Raw genomic sequence first — 22,201 nt, forward strand, 5'->3', positions numbered from 1 at the left:
TTGGGGCCATCATGTGTAAACTGTGCATATTTCTGTGCCCTTTTAGAGCTTTCAGAGGCTTGTGTGCTGTTTAGGCTTTATTCATGTATTCATCTACCTCAGCAAAGTTGATTATCTGCTGACACTATTGAGCAAATTGATCTATTTATTTTTGAGTGCCTGGTCATCTTATATACATGGGTTTATCCATCCAACATGCTTGGGAAACAAAAATGAATTGGTCAAAATCCCTGGCTTGAGCAGTTAAAGGGAAAGACATAGATATAAACATCTATTTATAGGAACATAATACATGAATTTGAAAACAGAAAGAGAAAAAGCTCACCTAGGTTGTCCTGGGAACACAGAAGATGGCATGCAACACTGACAGAATAAATTAAGAAAAGCTTATTAGGGAAATGTCCATTGAATTAATTTTTTTCTTTTTTTTCTATTTCAGGTATAATTGACATATAACATTATATTTAGTTTTAGGCATACAACAAGATGATTCCATATTTGAAAATATTTCAAAATGATCACCACAATAGGTCAGTTAACATCCATCACCATATACAGTTACAAAACTTTTTTTCTTGTGATGAGAATTTTTAAGATCTACTCTCTTAACAACTTTCAAATATGCAATAGAGGATTGTTAACTATAGTCATCATGCTGTGCATTACATCCCCATGACTTATTTAATTTATCACTGGAAGTTTGAAAGGTAAATAATAGCAACTAACGTTTACTGAGTTCCTATGACAAATTAGACATATTTTAAGACTTCACATGTATTTACTCATTTAATCATCATAATAAACCTATGAATTAAGCACTATTATTATCCCATTACTTCATTTACTCTGCATTTTTAATAAGGGGAAATCACAGAGCGGTTAAATAATTAGCCCTGTATCACTTGGTCAGGTAACACAGGAAATTAGAATGAGATCTCCCGTCTTCATTTTGACTGACAGGCCAAAAAGATAAATATTGGTTACCAAAGTGTAAAACAAACCCCTTTCTATCAATACATTCTTTTTTACATGAAATGATATGGAGACTATGGAATCTCTCAAACAGATCAAGTCAGAAGCAAAGACTGGAAGAGAAAGTGTGATGGGGGATTTGCAGACACTTTACTTTGGAAACATGCTATGCTCTAAATTTTCACCCATCTTGTGGGAGGGACATCAGTAACGTCTTACCCCAAACATAGGGAGAGGGGCTTCAAGCCAATATCTGAAAGAGCTTTGAAATGTGTTCTCAAAAATTGGGTAATACAAAGCACTGCACCTGCCTCTCTCCTGAGAAAGCTTTATCAGATTGCAAACTAGGAATTCAAAAGGAAAAGTAGACCTGGTTTGAGGAGGTAGAGCCCAAAAAGGGCTTCTGCATTGGGATCCATCACTCCCCAGTGGCTAAAGGATGCTTGAATATTTTCAAGGTAAAGGTCATATGAGAGAATGCCAGCAAAGCATCTTCCTGATCTTCTCCAAAAGAGTTGCCTGGAGAATGGAGAGGCAAGAAGATCTCAGAGAAGAGACTGTATATGTAACCTGGAAAACCAGATGCTGAAGAAAGAATTACAAAGAGCTACCTGGAATAGAGTTATCCAGGTAATTTAAATGAACGATCTAGCAAAGACGTCCATGAAACTCATAAAGACATCACCAAGGGAAATACTTGGCTCTTACCATTCACCCCATGAATGATAACCAGCCCCTGCACTATGAAGTGTGGTACCCTTTATCTTCCCTTGTCTTCCTGCTGACACTCCGGTAGAAGGGAATCTGAAAAGAGCTGGTGGATGGGAACCACTATTTCATGCATACTTCTGTGCTTTTCTCTTAACTCAGCTTTGGTGCTTGTCATCCAATTTCCTTGAATGTATGCTTTTACTGTGGTATTCCAACATTCCCTATTGTTTATCTTACATTCTCCTATTGATGAACATAAAGGTTATTTTCGGTTTCTTAATATTAGATATAACACTCCAATGAATATTCTTACTTACACATATTTCTGTATGTTACTACTTTTCTCTAGAATAAGTTCCTAAATGTATTATTACTAGGTCAAAGGAAGAGCCTTTCCAGAGTTGAAGCATTCAGCATTTTGATTTACAAGTATTCTTTATATAAATGATAATAGCCCTTTGTATATAATATACATTGAAATTTTTTCACAGTTGATAATTTATATTTAATTTTAATACTTTAAAAATATATATGTAGTTAAATCTATCAAGCTCTTACTTTGTAACTTAGTTATTTGTTTTTATGTTTCAGAAATTCCACCCTCAATTATACATCAAATGTTGACTTTTATTTTTTCCCTTATAACCACAGATTTTATATTTAACTTTGATTCTGTTGGGAGTTTTATTTGATATATGTTTAATAAAAGGAAGGAATTTTATTTTCCTGTTTTCTCTATTAAAAATGGAGCCATTTAAGAGGATCTTTGGAACTCAAGCTTGGGCTATTTGGTGTATGTGTAAATTATAGCTTTGATTTTTAATCAGTTTGCTGGAAAAAATGTTCAATAACAAAATTGGAATACACAAATGTAAAATATTTGCAGATACAGAAGTCTCACAATTTGGTGTCATTTACAAATACTTGCTTATTTTACCAATTCAAATTAGACTTTGTTTTACATCGATTTGATTCAGCTAATAATACAAATTCCAACTTCAGTCAAAATGTCAAAATGAACATTGACCCTTTCCTTCCAACCTCTACCCTCAACTTGCCCTAATCTGGTGTTTTCCATTACTATTAATATCATCTGACTTAGGTTGAGTTTTCCCAGAAACAGACTCTGAATCAAGAATGTGAGTGCAAGGAGCATACTGGGGAGGTGACTCCAGGAAGAACTGGACAGTAAGTGGAGAAGTGAATCAGAAAAGAGAAGGAAGCCAGTGAGGGTGTGTTATGGACATTTTACTGCTATGTGCACTCGAGGCTCAATTCCACTGGAGAAAGCTCACAGAACGTAGAACCTGCCTGAGTTTTATCATAATCAATGACTAACGTTGCTCTTCTTTCCATTCCCTCCACCGCATCCTACTTTTGGCCTGTAGTATCATTTCTAAGCAATTGTAGTAACCATCTCATTAATATGTCCTCAACCAGGGGTCCAGATCTCCCTACTAATAATTATTTCTCATGCCTCAGTCTAATCTTTTAAATGTACAATTGCTTCAATAATGGTAATTCTCTATAAACAGAATCTAAATCCAAGGAATCAATGGCCTCCAAAACTTGCTGTCATCCCTCCTTTCCAGCTGTATCTTTTGCTTTTTTTTAATTAAATGGAAGATTTAAAAATTCTAGTGTTTTAGAATTTTCAAAAGTTTTACACATGTGGTTTCATATAGCCCTATAATAAATCTTTTTCCCCCTACCCCTATATAGGCCCCCCCTTCCCTCTCCCCACTGGTAACTGCTAGTTATCTATATCTGTGAGTCTGCTACTTCTCGGTTTTATTCACTAGTTTGTTGTATTTTTTTAGATTCTACATATAAGTGATACCATATAGTATCTGTCTTTCTTGGTCTGATTTATTTCACTTAGCATAATGCCCTCCAAGTCCATCCATATTGCTGCAAATGGCAAATTTTCATTCTTTTTTTACAGCTGAGTACTATTCTGTTAAACACACACACACACACTTACACACACACACACACACACACACACTACATCTTCTTTATCTATTCAACTGTTGATGGACACTTAGGTTTCTTCCATACCTTGGTAATTATAAACATTGCTGCTATGAACACTGGGGTGCATGTATCGTTTCGAATTAGTGTTTTATTTTTATTTTTTTTGGCTATATACTCAGGAGTGGAATATCTGAGTCAGACAGTAGCTGCTTCTAATAACATATGCTCCAAGAAAACTGGGCTCCTTTCTTTTCCAAAACATGCTCTGTGTTTTCTAAAAATAGGCATATTTCATACTTTTTTTCTCCCTAGAATGCCATTGTATCTCCCCCATATCACTCTATTGAAATCCTATCTGTCCTACAAAGTTTAGGTTAACCTCTACCTCTTCCACGAAGTTCTCAGAAGCTAGAAGTAATAAAGTCTTTTAAAGTATCTTAAAACGTGTTACATTTTACTTTGAATTGTATTTGTTTCATGTCCCCCTCAATTGTCTTTTTTGAGGACAGATCTTTTTTCTATGCTTACATTCTCCATTAAATCAAGCTAGTCCCTTAAACATAACAGATACGTAAGAGGTACATATTACATTTATGCAATTATTATGCATCTTACTAAAGATAAAATATTTCAAAAACAAGAGTTGTTTTCAAATATCTGAGATGCTGTCAAGTGAATGGACTTAACTGTTTTCTATTGCCCTCACAAAGGATGATGAAAAGAAATTGATAGAAGTTACAGAGGCCATAAGGATTGAAAAAGGAGGCTTTCCCTGGGTTTTTCAGGGTGTATACCAGCTAAATATTTTCAGGGTGTATGCCAGCTAAATATACCAGCTTCCTATTTACTTCATTCAGCCATGCACTGGTTCTTTCAGTTAATTAGTTGATTGACAATATTGATATATGTCAGGCACTATCCTAATTGCTGGGTACACAATAGTGAACAAAATATTCCTGCCTTCATGAAGCTTGTGATTTATTAAAGGAGAAAGACAAAAAACCAAACAGAAATATATAGATTGTGGTCAGTGCCATGAAGAAAAATGACAGTGTACTGTGCAATAGATCATGACAGGGGTTTTGTATTATAAGCACACACAAAAAATCCCTCTGAGAAAGTAACATTTAGGTTGGTAACTGAAGAATGGGGGTCGAGGGGAATTCTACAGAGAGAGTAACATGTGAAAAGGATCTGAGGTTTGAAAGTTCAGGATAAATTTAAGAAAATAAAAGAGTATAGTATAAACAGAGAGCAGGAAGTAGAAGAAATTTGCAAGAGGTAAGACTGAATTTGGCATTGGCTAGATCATGTACTAACTTGTAGAAAAATTAAGGATTTTGCATTTTATCTCAACTGCAGTGGGAAATCATTGAAGAATACTAAGATGGGGAATAACATGATCATATTTGTGAATTTAATAGATCTTGGCTGTCGTATGGAGAATAAATTGGAGGAAGATAATCATGGAAGCTGGGAGACCAGAAAGAGGGCATTTTTGGTCTACCAAGTGAGGAATTATAGTGTTTTACTCTAGAGCAGTGGCCTGGATTGGAGACAAAGGGAATGGATTAAAGATATATTTTTAAATTTAAATGGACAAGGCTGAGTGATTAGCTACTGAGTAGGAGGAAAACTAGGGCTCAAGAATAATTTTAGATATTTTGGTTTGAGCAACCAGGTGGCTATTAGTGAATTTAATGATATGAGGAAGACTAGAAAAGAACAAATGAAATCGCGGAGAGATGCTCAATACAGAGATACTTCCTCCTGTCTCCGCTGTTCTCAGAGGAATCTGGTTGGATTTACCCAGTAGCTCTGTCTCTGTTTTCCCAAGTTTCTCCAGTTTGCTTTTTGGATGTAAAATTATTGTTCAGAGTCCACTCTTGGTCCCTCGTTGTGTTTAGATCCATCTTCAGACTGCAGATCTGCTGGATTCAGATTCAGAACTGCTGATTACAGCATGCTCTGTTTCCTTAGACACCTTGACCTGCAGCCTAGAAGTAAAAAATATAAATATGCTTTTCCATGGAAATCTGAGCACATCACAAATGCAATGGAAAGTAAAAGCGAAAGCAATGTATAAAGTCTAGTGCAGTTGAACAACATTGAAGTTTTTTATTTGGGACTCTTGAGAAATTTTATACACGTTTTCTTTGTCCCCAGGAAGTTCTCCCCAAATCCTGCCTGGACTTTCATGAGGCTGTGTCGGTTGGAAATGTGGCATATTTGAAATGAGGGTTTTTCAAAGTTTTAAAGCCCCTGTGTCTTTTTTTTTCCCCCTAATGCATTATATGCAAATAAAATCCAAGAGCTCTGGCTGAAGTGGGAGTAGGTGTTTCAAAACGTCTCAAGGACTCTAAGTACCTCTATGCGTCTCACAGGCTGCAGTCTAATGGTAATTTTAAAAATTTAGCAAGGAAGATTTCAAAATTCAATCCTGATAAGGTCTTTCTGCCAAGGAAAAAGCTTCGTCTACAAAAGTATGATTGTCTTGCTAGTTTAGCCACCAGATCACTGTATGCTTGTGTGTTAACTTTCCAATCTAGGCCTGGAGGTCTTCAGCCCAATCCGGGTCTGCATTAGATGATCTTCAAAGCTGCTCTCATGCTGGAACATCGATGAGTTTAATTATTGGAGCTTGGCTCTGTTGAGACTGACGCTCTTGATAACTTCTTCAACTTTCCCTTTGAACTGTAGGTCAGTGTGTGCTTGTGGGAAAAGGGAAGGCGGTAGCAGGTCTGGACGAGCGTGGCACATGGTGGTAGGAAGGAGGCTGTGTGGTTTGTCTCCCCACCAACAGAAAGCTAGTGACCGAATTTCATTTACGGGCTTAGTTCCAGACGCAACTGTGGGACTGAGAATGACAGGAAGCCTCAGATCACGATCTGTTTCGTTATCAGGAAAATTTGTGAAGTTATGATTAATGCTCATGGGAAAAAGACATTGTGAATAAACACATTACTTGGCCTTATTGTTCTGTTCTTAAAATATCACATGAGAGACCCTCTTAAAAGGAATGTCACTGAGGAAAAACATGAATAAATGAAAAAGTTTTATCTCTGGCTTTTAATGTCCTTAAGGCTTTTCTGAAAGCCCTAGTCAATCATGGCATAATCTTCCAAGGAAAGGGTTACAAGTTTTGCCAACTAAAATGAGGCCATGAATGTAATACAAGGAGAAGTCCCTATTTTCATCTGTTCTTTTCTGTTATCCTGCAATAATACAGAAGCAGATCCCTAGAGAATTTGAAATTTCATGCGATAGAATCTGAGGTCTGGCAGTCTTTCAGATGCAGAGTGTGCAAGTCAGTCTTGTTTTCTTGTGGGTATATCAGGAATGAAGCGGGGGAAAAAATAGAGGAAAGGGACCTTCAACAGTAACTCTTTCACATATGCCAAAATTTGAGAACCATTTTGGTTAAGTTTATCTCTCAAAGTGCAGTGATGCCTCCAGAAAGGTATATTGCTTTAATAAAATAGTTTTCCTCCCCTTAAGTTTGCATTGAGGGAGATCAACGGGGGTTGTGGATAAAGAGGAGGGATGGATTCGTTTGGAGTACCCCGTCCCTGGATGTGGGGAAGCAGATTGCCTTTGGTTCACTAAAAGCAATCTTAGTAGCCGAGTGAGATTTTGAATTTCCCTTGCTTTGCAATATAACCTAAAGCCCTAGTATAGGAAATGCCCAGGAGACTAGACCAGATGGGGAGACAGAATCTATCATTTTACATGTGTAGAAGGGCTTTGAAAATGATCAAATACTGCAAAAATTAAAGTGATGTCATTTAAAAACAGTAATGTTAGTATATATGAAATAATTATTCACAAATCAAAAGTAAAGCCTCTGACTTCTTAGGAGACTGTCTTCAGTCACTGCAATATTTTTAACGAGAGTGATTCTTTATCTTTTGAAAGTGCACTTGACTCCAGGAAACATCTAAGCGTCATTTGAAGTTGGTTCTGGAAAATAAGTTAAGGAAGGCCCCTTTTGGAGTAAAAATTCAGTTTTAATTTAAAACAATATCCAGATTTTCTCTACAAATCCTCAAAACATTGAAACATTGGTATCATAAATGGGATCAGCATATGGCATCCAGGGTATCTACTTTGAAGGCAATCAACCAGAAAATTTCTTCTATGTTTATTTTAACAAATAAGCATATGGTTAGATTTTGTGTAGTAGAATCCAGGGTTTGGCAGTCTTTGAGATGCAGACTGTCAAGTTAGTGACCCATGTTTTCTTGTAGGTGTATTAGAAATGAGGTGGGAGAAAAATGAAGATTTTATTTATTTAACTTACATCATTGAAACTAAAAGGAAAGAGTCTTCTAAAAAGTTTTGAAGCATATGTGTATATATATATATATATACAGTTCCTTAAAAGTTCTGATTAAAAATTTGCAAGTGGTCTGGAGATAATAAATGAAATCGTAAGTATAAATTGCTCCTTCCTTGAGAAGTAAATTGGTCCAAGTCAGTGTACTATTTACATTCTGACCTTTTCCAAGGGTAGGGTGATAAGGGGATAAAATTCGATGGAAGAGAGGAGTTAAGAGAGTTAAGATACTGACTTGACCAATTATTTACCACAGTTTTCTCAGTTGAGCCACTTCATCACTGCATTTGGGTCTTACTGTCTCCATTTATCAAGTGGGATGGGAGACCGGAGTAGCTGTACCGATGCACATTATTTCCCCTTGATCCCGGATTCTCTTCATGATTCTTCCCTGTGGGGAGAGGCAGAGAGAAGGAGAATGCATATGCTGGGAAGACGGAAGCGGGGAGTTTACCCAAGGGGTGGGGGCATCTGGATCGACTCTGCGGTGCCTGGGACTGTTACAACGCGATGGGTTGCCTCAGAACAATAGTGCCAGGTTCCTGCTCTACTGGCTAAGGCTGGCTGATATTTCAAGGCAAAATCAACAAGCCTTGAGTAAGATGAGACTTTTAATGACCTCACAGGGAGCTAGAAAATTTGCTTGAGAATCAAAGTTTAACTTTATCCCAGAGCTAAATATAGGAAGATGGGAGTAATTCTTTGGGAAACCACCCAGAATGTGATAACATTACATTTTTGAAATAAAAGAATCAGAAATTGCTTAGAGTTGGAGTGGACCTCAGAAGTCTGGCTCCACAGCTTCCTTTACTGATGGGGGTAAAGGCGTCTTGCTTAGGGCATCACACTGGCTCTTGGTAGAGCCAGAGGCAGATCCAGGGCATTCTGGTTTCCGGTGCTGCTTATTTTATGTGCCTGTCTCTTTCGAAATATATTCATTCCATTCACTCATCCAAATAGCATTTTCTAGAACATGGACAGTGTTAAGATCCAGTTGGTCTTTTTCTTTTCAAGAAATTAAGAGGATGATGATCTCTCTGAATAAATTTCCATTTGGATAATCTGCACACGGTCAGATCCTGCTCATGAAAGGTAATTTGGAAGAGAACCAGCAGGAGTGGGCTGATATATGGAGCACTATGGTTAAAGAAACCGCAGGCAGGCACCCAGCCAGGCTGGTGAGGAGGAACAGGTGGTCAGGTAATCAGGAAGCTGGAGTCTATTTTCAGGGGAGCCAAAATGAGCAGTGACGTCAGAACCTGAAGTATTCAGGTATGATGAATGACAAGTTCTCCAGCAGAGCCACATTGGTGAGTTTTATGGGTTCTACCAATGTTTTTGTTTGAATGAATTCCTTAAAATCACCGTGATAAGCAAAATAATCTATTTTTTAAAAAACATTTACTTTTGGTACTTCAGCTCTGATAATTTTATTTGGACCACAAAGTTTTATTGAACAGATGGAAAAATTCTTCAGAGGACACTTTTCTTTATTTAAAAGGAAATCAAAATTGTTTCTCTTTCCTTTCAAGTTTTTTTTTTTCCATATGTGTGTATATGTGAACATATATATAGCATATGTTGCCTCTTTCCTAATTTTCTTTTACTCTATTACTCTATAGTTGGTAGTAAATCATATGGGTTATTAATCTTTGGGTCTACAAATCAAATTTTGGTAAAAGATTGGGCATGGATTTTTATATATATTTAAATAAATATATATTTAAATTATATATTATACGTTTATTACCTCAGAATGAATTTTTCCTAGATTTGCCACAGACAAAGCTGTTAATAAGATGCTGAAATTTCTGGGGTTAGGGTGGGAAAAACTGTACATCTCCTTGAGACTTGGAGCGACCTCGTCCTCCAGCAGGTTGGGAAGGCTGCTGTTGCCTATCAGATTCTAGAGAACAGAACCGCAGAGAAGGCTCAGCAGTCCTGGCAGAGGCACTTCTAAATGCTATGCGGAGAAGCACGGATGCCAGCCTGCAGGGTACCACAGGCGGGACTAGTTATGATGTGGACCTTGTTGGAGATGGTCCCAAAAGAGGGAAATGGTGATAAGTGTGGGCACAGCAGACTACAATAATGAGAGAGGGAGACACCCAGCTCTAGAATTCAAGGGGTCTTAGTAGCTGAGGTTTTATTGCCCAAATAGTTGGCTTTTTTTTTATTTCTCTGTGATCCCACCAGAAGCTGAGTCTGTAGGTTACCAGAATAAGGCTGGACAGCACTATTCACAATAGCCAAGACACGGAAACAACCCAAATGTCCATTGACAGATGACTGGATAAAGAAGTTGTGGTATATTTATACAATAGAATACTGCTCAGCCATAACAAAGAATAAAACAATGCCATTTGCAGGAACATGGATAGACCTGGAGATGATTGTCATTCTAACTGAAGTAAGTTAGAAAGAGAAAGAAAAATACCATATGATTTTTTGTGTCCTAAAGAAAAGGTCACAAGTGAACTTACCTACAAAATAAAAACAGACTCACAGACATAGAGAATAAACTTATGGTTACCAGGGGGTAGAGGGGGTGTGAAGGGATAAATTGGGAATCTGAAAATTGTACCTCCTGGGGAGTGATGGAAATGTTAGCCATCTTGATTGTGGTGGTGGTCTCATTGGTGCAAACATCTATCACAATTCATCAAATTGTACATCTGAAATATGAGTAGTTTACTGTACAGGAACCATACCACAATAAAGGTGTTTTTTTGTTTGTTTGTTTGTTTTTTAAAGAGGAAGGCTGGAGAAGTTGGCTAGAACAAAGGCTCTCTCAGCAGGTACTAACAGAAATTCCTGTCTAGAGACCCTAACAGGAGGAGGAAGAGAGCTTCAGTGAAGTGGGCTCTGGACTCAGGTTCAAGTCCTGACACCCTGGCTTATTTCCTCTGTGAATTTTTAACGTTTTCTGCCCAAATTTCATTTTTGGTAAACTTTGTATAATCATATGTCCTTAGTTTCTCCCCAACTGCCAACTCCAAGGATGAAATAAAATCACAAAATGTTTCCAACTCAGAATCCTCAATGATGGAAACTGAACAAAGATGAAAATTTAACACTATGAGAGACGTTAATGTAAATTCTCTACCAAAAAATTGATTTCTTTATATTTCTTCCTATGTTCTCTACACTTAGCTCTCTAGCAAGGTCCCCAACAAAATGTGGAAACTGCAACAGCCTATGTTTTTGCTGGAAATGGGTATGTTTCATTTTGAAGTGGTCTTCTCCATCCTTTCCCCATGAAGCTGAGGCCAGCGAGATGAGAACACCTACAGCTGTGCTAGAGCCAGGACACGCCCCAGCATCAGCCTGGGAGCCAGTCACAAGTAAGCCAGACCACATACAGAGGCAACTAGTCATAATCAAGGTAGACCAGATGCAGAAGGGAGGTCTGCCAACAGATAGGAAACACTTTGGGGGGCGAGGCTTAGAAATACAGAATCAGCAAGCAATAGGAGGAAATTCAGCCAGGTGTCCAATAGCAAAGCAGTCAGCCTCTGGGGTGGCTGTGAGAGGAGAAAGTCGGTGCCATAGCAGACAGCTAAAGCTCACTCCCAAGGCTGCTGTCAGCAAGAACTGGGTGCTGGTCCAGACAGCTTACTGGTGTTCATGATATCAGAAAGCTGGGAAAAGGGGCTTGGTTTAAAAACAGTCTCAGAGCAAGCAGGAACAAGTGGGGCCCCATTTCAGAAAAAGTGGGGTGAATATTTATTTAAGGAGAATGTTTGAAGTGGAGCTTCAATTCTCATTATTTGTCTTGATGAGAAAATTTCTAGATTAATAGTACAGAATTTCCCCAGCTTGGCCTGAACGTAGGCAGATAAGTTTGATTTGACAGTGTGGGTGACAGAAGGACTAGAAAGACCACTTACTGCATATTAAAACCCATAGCCTCTAAATCTGCTTTTCAGCAATAAAGATAATATTTGGGTACTTATTGCTTCCATTTCTAGGTCTACTCAAGTGGCTGCAAAGTTGAAGTTGGAAAAAGAGAAGTGATTAATTATCAACCCTCATATCTTCAAACAGGAGGAGACATGGGTTCAGTTTCTAAACCAGATTTCAAGGGCAGAGCAGGCCAGTAGAAGAACAGTGGAGCTGATGTGGCCATGGGAGAAAGCCTCCTCCAATTACTGCAGCAGGGCCGAGCCTGCAACGTGGGGTCTCACGTGAAGAACTCAGGGATGGAGGTGGGAAGGGAGTCGCAAAGATAAGCAGGGCATGAGGGTAATCTCAGAATAATAGCTCACTCGTGTATACGGAGTCATCTGTCTCAGAATTTCTGATGGGTAAGGTTTTTCTTTGCATCCATGCACAGTGGTCTGGCATCTCTAATGTAGGAATGAATTAAATTTATTTTCTCTCATGGTCATGACTGTTTCTACAGGCATTGCATCACTCATCAAGATGAGTTCACAGTCGTATTTAGCCTCTGTCCAATACACATGGTTTTACACACACATACACACACCCTGTCTATATTTATTCTGCAGAAAAATTTTATGAGTCTGTGACTCTAGGTGAATGAGGAACATAAAACCAAGTTGCTAACTAAAGAAAAAATGTGGTCTGTACAAGTTTAACCAAAGCAGAATTTTGACAGGAGCTAGTGAGATATTTTAGGCCTAGAAAGAGGTAGTGTACAGCAGTGGGAGAAAGACTAAATAGCCTTCAGTCCTGGTCCTGTAACTTGCAAACTAACTTTTGGCAAAGTCACCCCTCTTTTATAAGCTTCACTTTTCTCATCGGTAAAATTAGAATGCGAATACCTTACTCAGAGAGATCCTTGCAAGTTACATGACTAAAAAGTTGGTAAAAGGAACTGGCCAGATACCCCACCCTTAGGATTTGGATAGGCCCACTGATCTCGGGATTTCAATCTAAATTGTGTTTTTAGCTAAAATGATGTGGGGAATAATGACCATTCTTTATCTCACTTTTTTTTTTCTTTTTCAACTAAGATCTGAGTCTCTGAGGGATGAAGTTGGAATGCCTCCATGAAAGGAGTGTGGGGCCAGAGTGCTTGCAAATGTTTTATTTGATTTGGAATTTTAAAGCTCCATCAGGAATTAAGGTAAGCCCAGGGACAGAGCTATTAAGGAAATTGGAAAGGAACAGACAGTTCTGGAATGTGGTAGCTCCTGTTTGATTTGAAATGTAAGTCAAATATTAATTTTTCTAAAAAAAAAAAAAAAACAAAAGCAAACAAACAAAAAAACCCTCTTCCTCCAGGGAGGCCTTTTTCTCCCTCTCTCTTCTGTTGACAGATTGCTGGTGGCTTGCCTTTCACACTAATTTATTTGGAGGAAAAAAAAAGTCTTCAGATGATCTATTCGAATAGGAAAAAAAAGTCTTCGAAATAGCTCCCCTGTCGCCAGCATCAACAGCAGCTGAACAGGCCCGGGGTTGTTGCATAGTGAGAATCATTCCTTTCATTTCAAGAGAATCAAAGCCGTTTGGGGCAAACGAGAGCCCTGGTTACACATGATCAAAATAAACTAATGTTAGATTTGCTTACGGAAAGTGTCCATGGAGTCTCCTGCCGAAGTCTGAGCATGCTTTTTATTGTTCCATCGGGATTTTGCAGGGAAGACAGAAGTCAGTTTTGAAAACCTAGGCTGATTTGGGGAAAATAACGAAGGATTTGAAGATCTTGTCTTCCGAATTCCTTCCTGCTAGAGGTTCCCTAAAGCAAGGGGTGCGATGGTGCTGTTGACTTGTAAACAGAAGTCAAAAGGAAATTCAAGCTCCTGTCAAGATTCATTCCAAATATAATAAAAAAGGAAGTGATTGGATCTCTTTTAAAGCTTTTGGATGGATTCTCCTGTGCTTTGGCTGGTCTCTGAATTTGCAAGGAATGGGGAATAAAAGCGAAATTGCAGGCTCCCAGTTCATATCCATCTTAGCAGCAATTTCAACATCTTATACTTCCGATGGCCCCTTTTCTCAAATCATCATTTCTTTTTTTCTTACTTTTATGTATTTTTGTTTTCTTTCTCTTAAAATTTTTTTTCTTTTTTTGCAAAGCTACTATCAGCCAGTGCTCCACGGCATTCAGCATACATGTTTTATATTTTGGCATATAAAATTAAGCATACTGCTCCTGCCACTGCCCGTCTATGTGGCCTGTGGGCCTGTTTCCTCATTTGTAAAATAAGAGAATTGAGTGAGACTTGTAGTGCTCAAACTATGTTCTTCCCAGGGTTCTTCAGCTTGTGCACTGTTGATGCTTTAGGATGGTAGTTGCTGTGGGAGGCTGTCCTGGTCGTCAAGGGATGGTTGGCACCATCACGGGCCTCTACCTGTTAGATGCCTGTAGTTCAACTGTACTCTCTCCCCTGGTTGTGAAAAACCAACAACACCTCCAGACATCGTCAAATGTCCCCTGGGATGAAAAAGTCACTACCTAAAGCAGTAGTTCTCCAACTTTGGTGGGTAGCAAAACCACTGGGGAACTTGGTAAAAACATAAAGGCCCAGACTTGATTCAATTACAAGGCCAGAGCCTCTGTGGTTTTTATTATTATTATACTATTATTATTATTATTATTAGTTTTTAAATACACAACAAAGCTTAAGAACCACTGTTCATAAAGAATTGTATTGATGAAGTGGTTCTCAAAGTATGATTCTTGTTCCAAGAGCCTCAGCATCACCAAGGAACCTGTTAGAAAGGCACATTTTGGGGCTCCACCCTAGGCTTAGTGCATCAGAAACTCTGAGATGGAACCCAGTTGTCTAGGAAATGGCCCAGGCAAATAAGTGGAATTTGGCACACCCAGAAAGACATTCAGGAATGAGAAAGACCCAGGGAAGACTAATTTCTCAACACAGAGTTGATACCATCGGGCAGAGTATTGCCTGGAATCAACTTCTCTGTCTGCATGGCTCTTATCACCATATGGTCCTGAACTCTTGTTCTGATTCAGCCTGAAAAGGCAGATCAGATTGTCCTTCTTGGGGAGGGGAGATCTGAAGGATGGCACATCTCAGACTCATGAATCCTCCATGGCACCTTGAGTCCTAACTCATAGACTTACTCTTTGGGCAATGGCATTGACTCAAGACCTATGGTTCTCAATCTTGGCTTCATATCAGAATCACTTAAAGGAAATTTAAAAATCTCAGTGCTCAGGCCATACCCCAGACCAATTAAATCAGAATCTCTCTGAGTGGGAAGCAGATATCAGTATTTTTGCCTTCTTAGATGAGTCCAATGTTCAAGCAAACTTGAGATGGCAATTGAATACTTTCTATAAAGTCACACAGGGTTTGTGCAGAGGGAGATAAGGTACTAGGACATGCAGAAGGTTTGAAAGCACATGGCAGTTTGGGGATTAGCAGAAAGTTTGGTATGGCTACAACCTGTAAGCTTTTGATTCGATGCCAATGCCACTTCTTCCCCTAAGTTTTCTTAGATCCTTCTACCAGAAGCCATCTTTGCAGGCTCTGCATTTTTACAGCACTTTGAATTCAGTGTAACAGGTACAGCTTCTACTTTGTATTGCAGTCCTGTGCGTCATGTTTGTCTCCTACACAACATTGTGCGTTCCCAGGGATAAGGATTCTGGCTTATTCATCTCCCCTTTCCCCTGGAATACCTATTTTGACAGTAGATATCCACAGATATAAATTTAATTGACATATATTAAATGATGTGGAAATGTCATAAAGCATCCTGGCACTTTGCCCTCAGTCTCACAGCAGGACTCCCTAGCCAGCGTGCTTCAAAACCTTCCACAAGTAGATTAATAACTCTGGACTCCAAAGTCTTTATCTGAAAAGAGAGACAAAACTTATAGCAAAAGTCTAGGCAGATGACCCAAGTGCAAATTCTGGAATACTGAACATCCCAAGTGTTCAGTACATACTCAGCTCCAAAGTGGAGCTGTTGCATCAGTGAGATAAACCAAATGAGTGAGGTTTGGTGGAGAAAAGTAATATAAGCATGATTCTTTGGGGGCCCTTGGAGTTACAGAGCCAAGGTGTTTATAGCCAGATTGGTCAAACCCAACAAAATGAATAAAGGAACGAGCATGAAACTCTGACAGCCTCCTGGGCAGAGTGGTGATTGTACACGAAAGCCTTCTTTGGGGAAGTCCTACCAACTACATGATAGGTGTTCTTTCCTGTTGCCCTTCCCTCTCGCTCACCATCTTAGTGGCCAGGGAGACTCTGGTGGAATTGCCACAAGCACTAGGAGACCACAGGAATGCTTCCAGGAGGCAGGCTGCAGAATAAGGGTCCAGTGCATAAGCTCTCAGGAATCCTTGTGAGTGCGAAGCCAAGGAACAGGAAAGAAGGGAACACCTTGGCTCAGAAGGTACTCCTGACAGAGGAACAGGAAAGCCTCCAGCTAGTCCTGTGGAGTCTGGCAGCCATTTCTGTCAGCTTTCCCATTCCTAGATTGGTGCTCATTGCTTCAATCCTGGGGGTGCTGGATTTCTTAAACTGCCTCTTTGTTAACTCTTACCATAGGAATTTATATCTGAAAACCGTCTGAGTTGTTGGGACATTTGTACGAGATAAGGAAACTGGGGCTCATCACACGGTTGGTAAACTGACAGAGGCAGGACGGAAGTCCAGCTACTCCTTCCTCCAACAATTCTCTGGGTCCTGTAAGACCCTCGTCTGCACAGAAAGGTGGGCTATTCATTGTTTCCTTGCCCCTACCGGCTGCCGCCATGTACAGACACACACTCACACAAAGTGGGATGAGAAGGCAAGGGAGGGACCTTCCTTAGAAAGGGGCGGTAAACTTTGACTCCCCAGGCCCAGGGCTGAGTCCATCCTTTGCCTTTTCACAGCTCTGTACACTTGGACCCATCATTTTTCTCCTCAAGCCTCCCAGCTGGCCCAGTCGGCCCTCTGGGGCTTTCACCACAGCCCGCGAAGGAGCTTCCGTGCTTCCTGGAAAGGTGAGAAACTCTGCAAACTGCGAGGTCACGTGCGAATTCCAGAAAATGATGAGAGCCCTAACCTCACCAAGCCGGATGTTCTTCCTCTCTGAAAAGGGAGTCGTCGTATCCATCCTGCCACCTCCAAGGGACCCCACGCGTCAGGCGCTCCGCCCCAGGCTGGCCCCCAGCGGCGCTGGCTCCCTGGCACGGGCTGGGGCGTGCAGCCCCTGGCTTCCCGGCGGCCGAGGCCCGGAGGCTGCAGGGCGCGCGCTGAGCGCCGGCGAGCGGCCCGCGGACGCTCGGGCAGCAGGAGGAGCGTGTGAGCTGTGGGCGTCGCTTTAAGAGCGGCCGGCCGAGCCGACCTCCGCCTCTCAGTCTGCCGAGCGCCGCTGGTCACCTGAGCCTCACAGGGCAGCCGGCTGGCGGCGGGGCCGGTGCTGTCGCCCACGGAGCCGGGAGACGGGGCCCGGACGCCAGGTGCCCCGAGCCGACTGCGAGCGTGGCCGGCCGGCGCCTCTCCGCGGCGGAGGATGCGGGAGCGCATCTGGGCGCCGCTGCCGCTGCTGCTGCCCTGGCTACTGCTGCCGCCGCCGCTGTGGGGCGGCCCCCCGGACAGCCGGCGCCTGGAGCGGGAGCCTGAGCCCGGGCCTCTGCAGCCGTTCGACCTGCTCTACGCCAGCGGCGTGGCCGCCTACTACGGCGGGGACTACGAGCTGGCCGTGCGCGACCTGGAGGCGGCTCTGCGCAGCCACCGGCGCCTGAGGGAGATCTGCACGCGCTGCGCCCGCCACTGCACCGCGCGCCGCCCGCTCGCGCCCCCGGGCGCCGGCCCCGGGGCCGAGCTGCCCTTCTTCCGCGCGCTGCTCGAGCGCGCGCGCTGCTACCGCAGCTGCCAGAGCCAGCGCCTCGGGGGCCCCGCGTCCCGCCACCGCGCCAGTGAGGATGTGCGCAGCGACTTCCAGCGCAGAGTGCCCTACAACTACCTGCAGCGGGCCTACATCAAGGTACCCAGAGCGCACACCTCACGCCCCCGCGGCTCCGCGATGCTCTCGAGCACTCCCTGCCGCTCCCGTCTCCTGGCCGTGGCTTTGCTTCCTAGCCGGTCAGAGTGGGTCTCCTTTAACGATTCTGTCTCGTGTGCGTGAATCTAGGCATCTGGTGGTCCGAGCTCTATAACCAACACTAGATAAACGTGGGCAAGCTATTAGCTTTTCGGCATCCACTTCTCTTTCAAAAAGAGGACTGCACTGATAAGATGATGTTTAAAGTACCCGTTCAGTGCTCATGTCTGAACGGTGGCAGAGCCGGGTCTGGTGTAAGATCTCTCGCTCCATGCCCTGGTCTAACTTCACCCGCGTTTCTCTTCCATCTCCCCTCCCTTATCTCTCTTACACTCTACTCCGCACCTTGTCTTTGAAGATTAAAAGAAAGCGTCCTCAGAACAGCCGAGTTAAAAGTAGACTTGTTCTGAAACAAATTCCTCTACCTTTCCCCACCTGCACTTACAAAAAAATGGGGTGGGGTGGGGAGGAGATCAAAGGTTAAAGAGAAGGTATGCGTGGAAGAGGTGACTCTGTGAGGCAATCTCACTAAAAGTATCTTCCCAAAGTGCTGACTCTTTCTTCTTTGATAGAGAGCTTCCAGTTTCTGAAGGTAAGTATTGGACTGAGTTATTTCCACATCAGGTATCCTCTCCTTCTGTGTGTGTGTGTGTGTGTGTGTGTGTGTGTGTGTGTGTGTGTGTGTGTGTGTGTGTGTGTGTTCAACTTGCCTGAAATAGTGGCCAGAGGTAGACAGTGCATATTGACATTTTCCCCACATTTACAATTTTGAAGATCTTTGTAGGTGCTTCAGCAGAGAGAATTTAGCCTGTATTCCTCAACCTCCCACTCTCACTCCATCCATGTTGCTCTGAACTTAACCCTTTCTCCTTCTTCGGCCTTCCGATGTCAATATATCAATGTCTCTTCTACAGCTGTCAAGAAGTGGCAGCTTTGGGGTTGGTTGGTCATGCCAAACAATGGACCAGGCTGCACTTCTGGGGTGGCGAAAATACATACCATGTGCAGATCATTCAAATGCCTTTTGCAGCTCATTCCGCACATTCTCTGCCCGCATAGTTGGTAGGTCTCTGGAGATTTGCAGTTGTCGGTGGCATTCAGGAAATCGCAGCTGGAACTAACTTCACTCCCAGTGCCCTGGCTAAGGTACTGGAGTTCGCTAAACATAGTATCTTGGGCAAGAAGTAAAGGGGAAAGCCTGAACCCTTTCCAGGCTTTGTCTTCTACTTGCTTGTGCCTTCTGATGGATTTGCTGGGGCATGTATTAGATGTAAATCTGATTTCTTTTAAATGAGTGGCACAGTTTTTGGTGGTCTTACAGAAATCAGTCAATAGTAGGCAGAGAGGGGACCCTGAGTACCTGACAGCTGAAGATATACTAAAGCTAGTTCCCAGAGCAGAACGTGGGTGGTCGATTTTGGTCCCTGTAACACTGTCTTCCCAGGAGGCTCAGATGTGAGGCTGGCAGTCCTGCTGATTGTTCTGTCACACATTTTGGGCGCATTTTCCTTTCTCAGGCCTGGAAAAGGAATGCATATTTATTTTCAGTCCTATACAAATAAATAACTGTGAGATAACCCTCAAAATGTGAGTTTCTTTGGTTCTGTAATTAAGCTTGCTTCATGGCTGATGCTAACATTTATCATTCCCCTGCTCCCAGCTCCTGGTTGGAGGTCAAAGAAGATGAAGCTATAGTTAACATGCCCCAGTTTTTTTGCAGTGAGTTGATTACCGGAGTTAGTCACTCGTGGGCAGCTCTGTGGGTGAACTACTGGGTGTGGTCGGATGAGCCAATGAAGTTGAAGAAGTCCTTTCAAAGATATGTGAGTTCATGTGCTAATTTCTGTTTTACCAGCAGTGTTTCTGAGAGCAGAACAAATCATGCATCTCCTCCCTGTTCACTTCCATTCTGATAGACAGTTTCTTGGATCTACATAATTGATAATCTCTTGAGGAGGAAATATTTTTAACCCTTTGGAGATTCTTTTTTTTTTTTTTTTTTTGGTGGCTTGTGGGGAGGTAATTAGATTTATTTATTTACTTACTTATTTTAAGGGAGGTACTGGGGATTGAACCCAGGACCTTGTGCATGCTAAGCACAGACTCTACCACTGAGCTATACCCTTCCCCTGGAAATCCATTTTTGATGGATGGCATTTGCAGGGAAATCTTTATAAAACACTGAATAAAGTCATGGTTCTCCCTCCCTCCTTCCAAGAATGCCACAATTTTAAACTTTGCTTGACTTCTTGGGGATTTCACTCATAAACACACATACACAGTCTTTTGAGAGTAAAATAAAACTCTCAACTGATAGTATCTTTGGGGCTTTGACAAGTTCGGATCCTCAAGTGTTTATTCCCTAATGATAAAGGCGTTCCTAGCATGTGCCTGCATATATGATCATGGTATCTTGTGTTGCTGAATTACTTTGCTCATCAGTGATCCAGTTTGCACTTGAAAAGGATAATTCTGGACCAGATTAAATTCAGTGAGGACTTTGCAGCCAGGATTTGAGAACTGTGAATCCTGTAATACAGTCAGAACTAGTGGGCTTCCTAGAGATAAGGAAGTACATTTATTTTCAGCTAGGGATTTATAAACTGTAAAAGCTCTTGGGAGAGAGTGCTCCTTTCCTAAATCCAAGTTAGTGAGCCACTGATGGAAACAAATTCTTTATGCTGGAGTGTTGGAAGGGAAAGATTGAGAATTGTGAAGTCTGAGGCCCTGCTGAGGTCAATTTCTCATTTCACAGATGGGGAAAGGAGATGGAGAGAGGGATAGGGGCTCACTCAGTGTCACATATGATTTGATTTGATGAAATGAGCACAGACTAGGAATCAGGGCTCTGGATTCTGCCAATAACAGATCATCCCCGTGCACACCCACTGCCCCATGGGGTCACCTCAGGTCCCAGGGAATGCTGAGTCCCCAGGGCTATCCTTGTGCCAGATTTGGACAGCTCCAGGGATGAGTCAGTTCTTGCCTGTGGGTAACAGACACTCAGGGCATTTATCTTAAGGGCTGTTCTGCAAAATCTTCCTTAAGGCCTGGCATGTTGGGAATCCATCTGGACAGCTCTGTGGTGGTAGCTCACTCAGCTCTTAGTCTCACCTTTTTGTTTAAAGGCAGGACGAGACGCTTCAAACTTTTGAATTTCATTATTTCAGATTGTAAGATATAACTCAGGATTCATAGTCCAAGACCTATGATAAAGCTTTTATCAGAGTAGCATCTGCTTGGAAACCATCACTCCTTCACTGGTTCCCCCTTGCTACTGTATATAGCCTGTAGTGTTTAATACAGCGCCCACAGCCTGGCTGCCTGTAACCTTACCAGCCCAGTCTGCCCCCGACTCTGCCTTCCTTCAGCCAGAGGGAACAATGGACGCTTATCCCATGTGTCTGACACTTTTGCCCATCTGGGCTCTGTTTATTCTGCAGGAGGCGTGTAGGCTCTGGAATGGGCTAGATCTGGGATTGAACTTTAACCCTTCAATCTCTAGCTCTGTGAGCAAATCGTAGGGACTTTCTAAGCTGTGGTTTCCTCATTGGCAAAATGGGGAGATAACAGGAGCTACTGATTTGTTTAGGTTTAAGAGAGGATTTATATCACGCACCCAAGACAGGGCCTATTTCTTTTCCAGAAACACTGGAGATGTGTCTCTTCTTATTATTAGGTTATAATAGTAGATTTTCCCACCTCCTTCTCCACATGTTCAAATGGTAACTATGCCAACACAAATATACCTATTTCTGTGAGGCCCTCTTTCACTCGCTCTGCAAACCCCAACAATCCATCATTTCTCCCTCCTCTGAGTGTCCACAGTAAAGAATATGTTCCTCTCGTATCATGTTTCACTTTTAACTTTGTTTTGGAGAAATTCATATATTTGTTCATCACTTATGTGGGCTCCTTGAGTTAAAAGAACGATCATAGTCATTTTTGCATCTCTTAAAGCATGTGTTTTCAGGTCTGGAAGAGTACTATTAGATGGATGATTATTATTAATCACCTGGGTGTTAAAAGCATGATTTAAAATTAGAGATTTAGGTTCAGTAGGTCTCAGTTGGGTCTCAGCATCTATATTCCCCCCAAATACCTAACACAGGGGAAGTAGCTGTAAATGCTCAGTGTATGTTTGTTGAATGAATAATAGTTTGGCTGCTTGTGTATGAAATATTGTTGAGAAGGATTTCTGCATGGTGGCAGGAGGTATTCCCAAAT

At 41.8% G+C, this 22,201-nt stretch overlaps 1 protein-coding gene and 1 long non-coding RNA gene across 3 annotated transcripts in view; one reads left to right on the forward strand and one right to left on the reverse strand.

Moving 5' to 3' along the window:
- Positions 1-339: 339 nt before the first annotated feature.
- LOC116664312 lies at positions 340-17,118 on the reverse strand. Of its 2 annotated transcripts, XR_004320778.1 has the most exons (4): positions 16,994-17,118; positions 8,248-8,387; positions 1,343-1,491; positions 340-363 (listed from the first exon to the last, which is right to left on the reverse strand). It is a non-coding gene; the product is annotated as an uncharacterized LOC116664312 (long non-coding RNA). The 2 variants fall into 2 exon arrangements; XR_004320781.1 differs by lacking the exons at positions 340-363; positions 1,343-1,491 and adding an exon at positions 5,377-6,517.
- Positions 17,119-17,297: 179 nt separating this feature from the next.
- Positions 17,298-22,201, forward strand: part of P3H2 (prolyl 3-hydroxylase 2) — a 135,305-nt gene continuing 130,401 nt past the window's right edge. The window contains exon 1 of the mRNA XM_006188864.3: positions 17,298-17,917. Coding sequence (XP_006188926.2) covers positions 17,444-17,917 — 474 coding nt within the window. The 5' untranslated portion in view covers positions 17,298-17,443. The remainder of the gene's footprint in view (positions 17,918-22,201) is intronic.

Source organism: Camelus ferus, chromosome 1 (genome assembly GCF_009834535.1).
Source record: "Camelus ferus isolate YT-003-E chromosome 1, BCGSAC_Cfer_1.0, whole genome shotgun sequence".
In the NCBI taxonomy this organism is placed as follows: domain Eukaryota; kingdom Metazoa; phylum Chordata; class Mammalia; order Artiodactyla; family Camelidae; genus Camelus; species Camelus ferus.